Raw genomic sequence first — 1079 nt, forward strand, 5'->3', positions numbered from 1 at the left:
CTCCTTAAAGTTCTTTGCCTTCGCCGTCTCAATCCAGGTATTTTTCGTGGTGTTTAGGTTTTTCTTTCTTTTCTTTTCCGCCTCCTCCCTTTCTTTTTTTTCTACTGATTCACCCTTTTCTATTTATCTTTGCAAATTAGGGTTTCGGTTGGTGTATAAAGGTTCAAAGGAGAAAGCTTTCAGAAGTGCTTTTGCTGCTCAGAAACGCTTTTATCCTGTTTCACGCTACACTTCCGGAAACGGTACCTTGGACTCCTTCTTTTTCTCTGAATTTTGTCTCTTTCCTGATTTGGGAATTTTTGGAGTTTAACTCTTTGCTGTTGATCTTTTGTTACTGCAGTGAAATGGTTGCAATGGTGAAAACGGTTCCGTTCTATTACCGTTTTTCTGTTTCTGTTTTAGGTACCGGTAATAGATCCTCGTTCGCATCAGGTGCCTTTGTTCGAATCTCCTTGGCTTTCTTCACTCTCTCCTTAATTTCACGAAGAGCAGCTTCTCTGGCAGCATCGCGAATCTCAGGCTTCTCTGATCTTTTCTTCTGAATAACTTCCAAAGTTGCACCAACAATAGACCTTGAGTAAGGCTTTTTGGTAGCTCTACGCCTCTTCTTTGCAGCTTCTTGGGCAATGTCCTTCTTAGGTTGCTTCCGGTACATGGCAGTCCAGGTAAGCTTGGATGGCTTCAACTTGTTATGGAAGTACCTTTTGCATTTCGAATTAACGAAAAGGAAAACCTGTGAATCACTTCGGATAAATCTGATTCCTCTCCCAGGATAGATCTTGGCGCCACTAAAACGGCACAGCTCGGTCTTGAGAACCATTTTGTTGATGCTTCTGCTGTTGCCTGCCTTCTCTTGTATCACCTTCTTATTGCTTGTTTCTCATTCTAAAATGCAATTCGGAATTGCAATTGAGATGCGGGAATTTTCTTTCTATTTTGCTGCTATTTCTTTGCTCCACTGTAAGAATTTCTGCCTCTATCTTGATGCATAGCTTTATTCAAACAAGCTGACAATTGATTTCTTGCAGGTTGTATGTTGGTTTGTCAATGTTTGCTGGTGATGCTGCATTGCCTTGGTT

At 41.2% G+C, this 1079-nt stretch overlaps 1 protein-coding gene across 1 annotated transcript; it reads right to left on the bottom strand.

Moving 5' to 3' along the window:
- Positions 1 to 376: 376 nt before the first annotated feature.
- LOC127130314 (60S ribosomal protein L24) lies at positions 377 to 855 on the bottom strand. Its single transcript, XM_051059345.1, has one exon. It carries the CDS (start codon positions 818 to 820, stop codon positions 377 to 379), a length of 444 nt encoding a protein of 147 aa, XP_050915302.1. The 5' UTR covers positions 821 to 855.
- Positions 856 to 1079: the final 224 nt, after the last annotated feature.

This window comes from Lathyrus oleraceus, chromosome 3 (genome assembly GCF_024323335.1).
Source record: "Lathyrus oleraceus cultivar Zhongwan6 chromosome 3, CAAS_Psat_ZW6_1.0, whole genome shotgun sequence".
NCBI classification, from domain to species: Eukaryota; Viridiplantae; Streptophyta; class Magnoliopsida; order Fabales; family Fabaceae; genus Lathyrus; species Lathyrus oleraceus.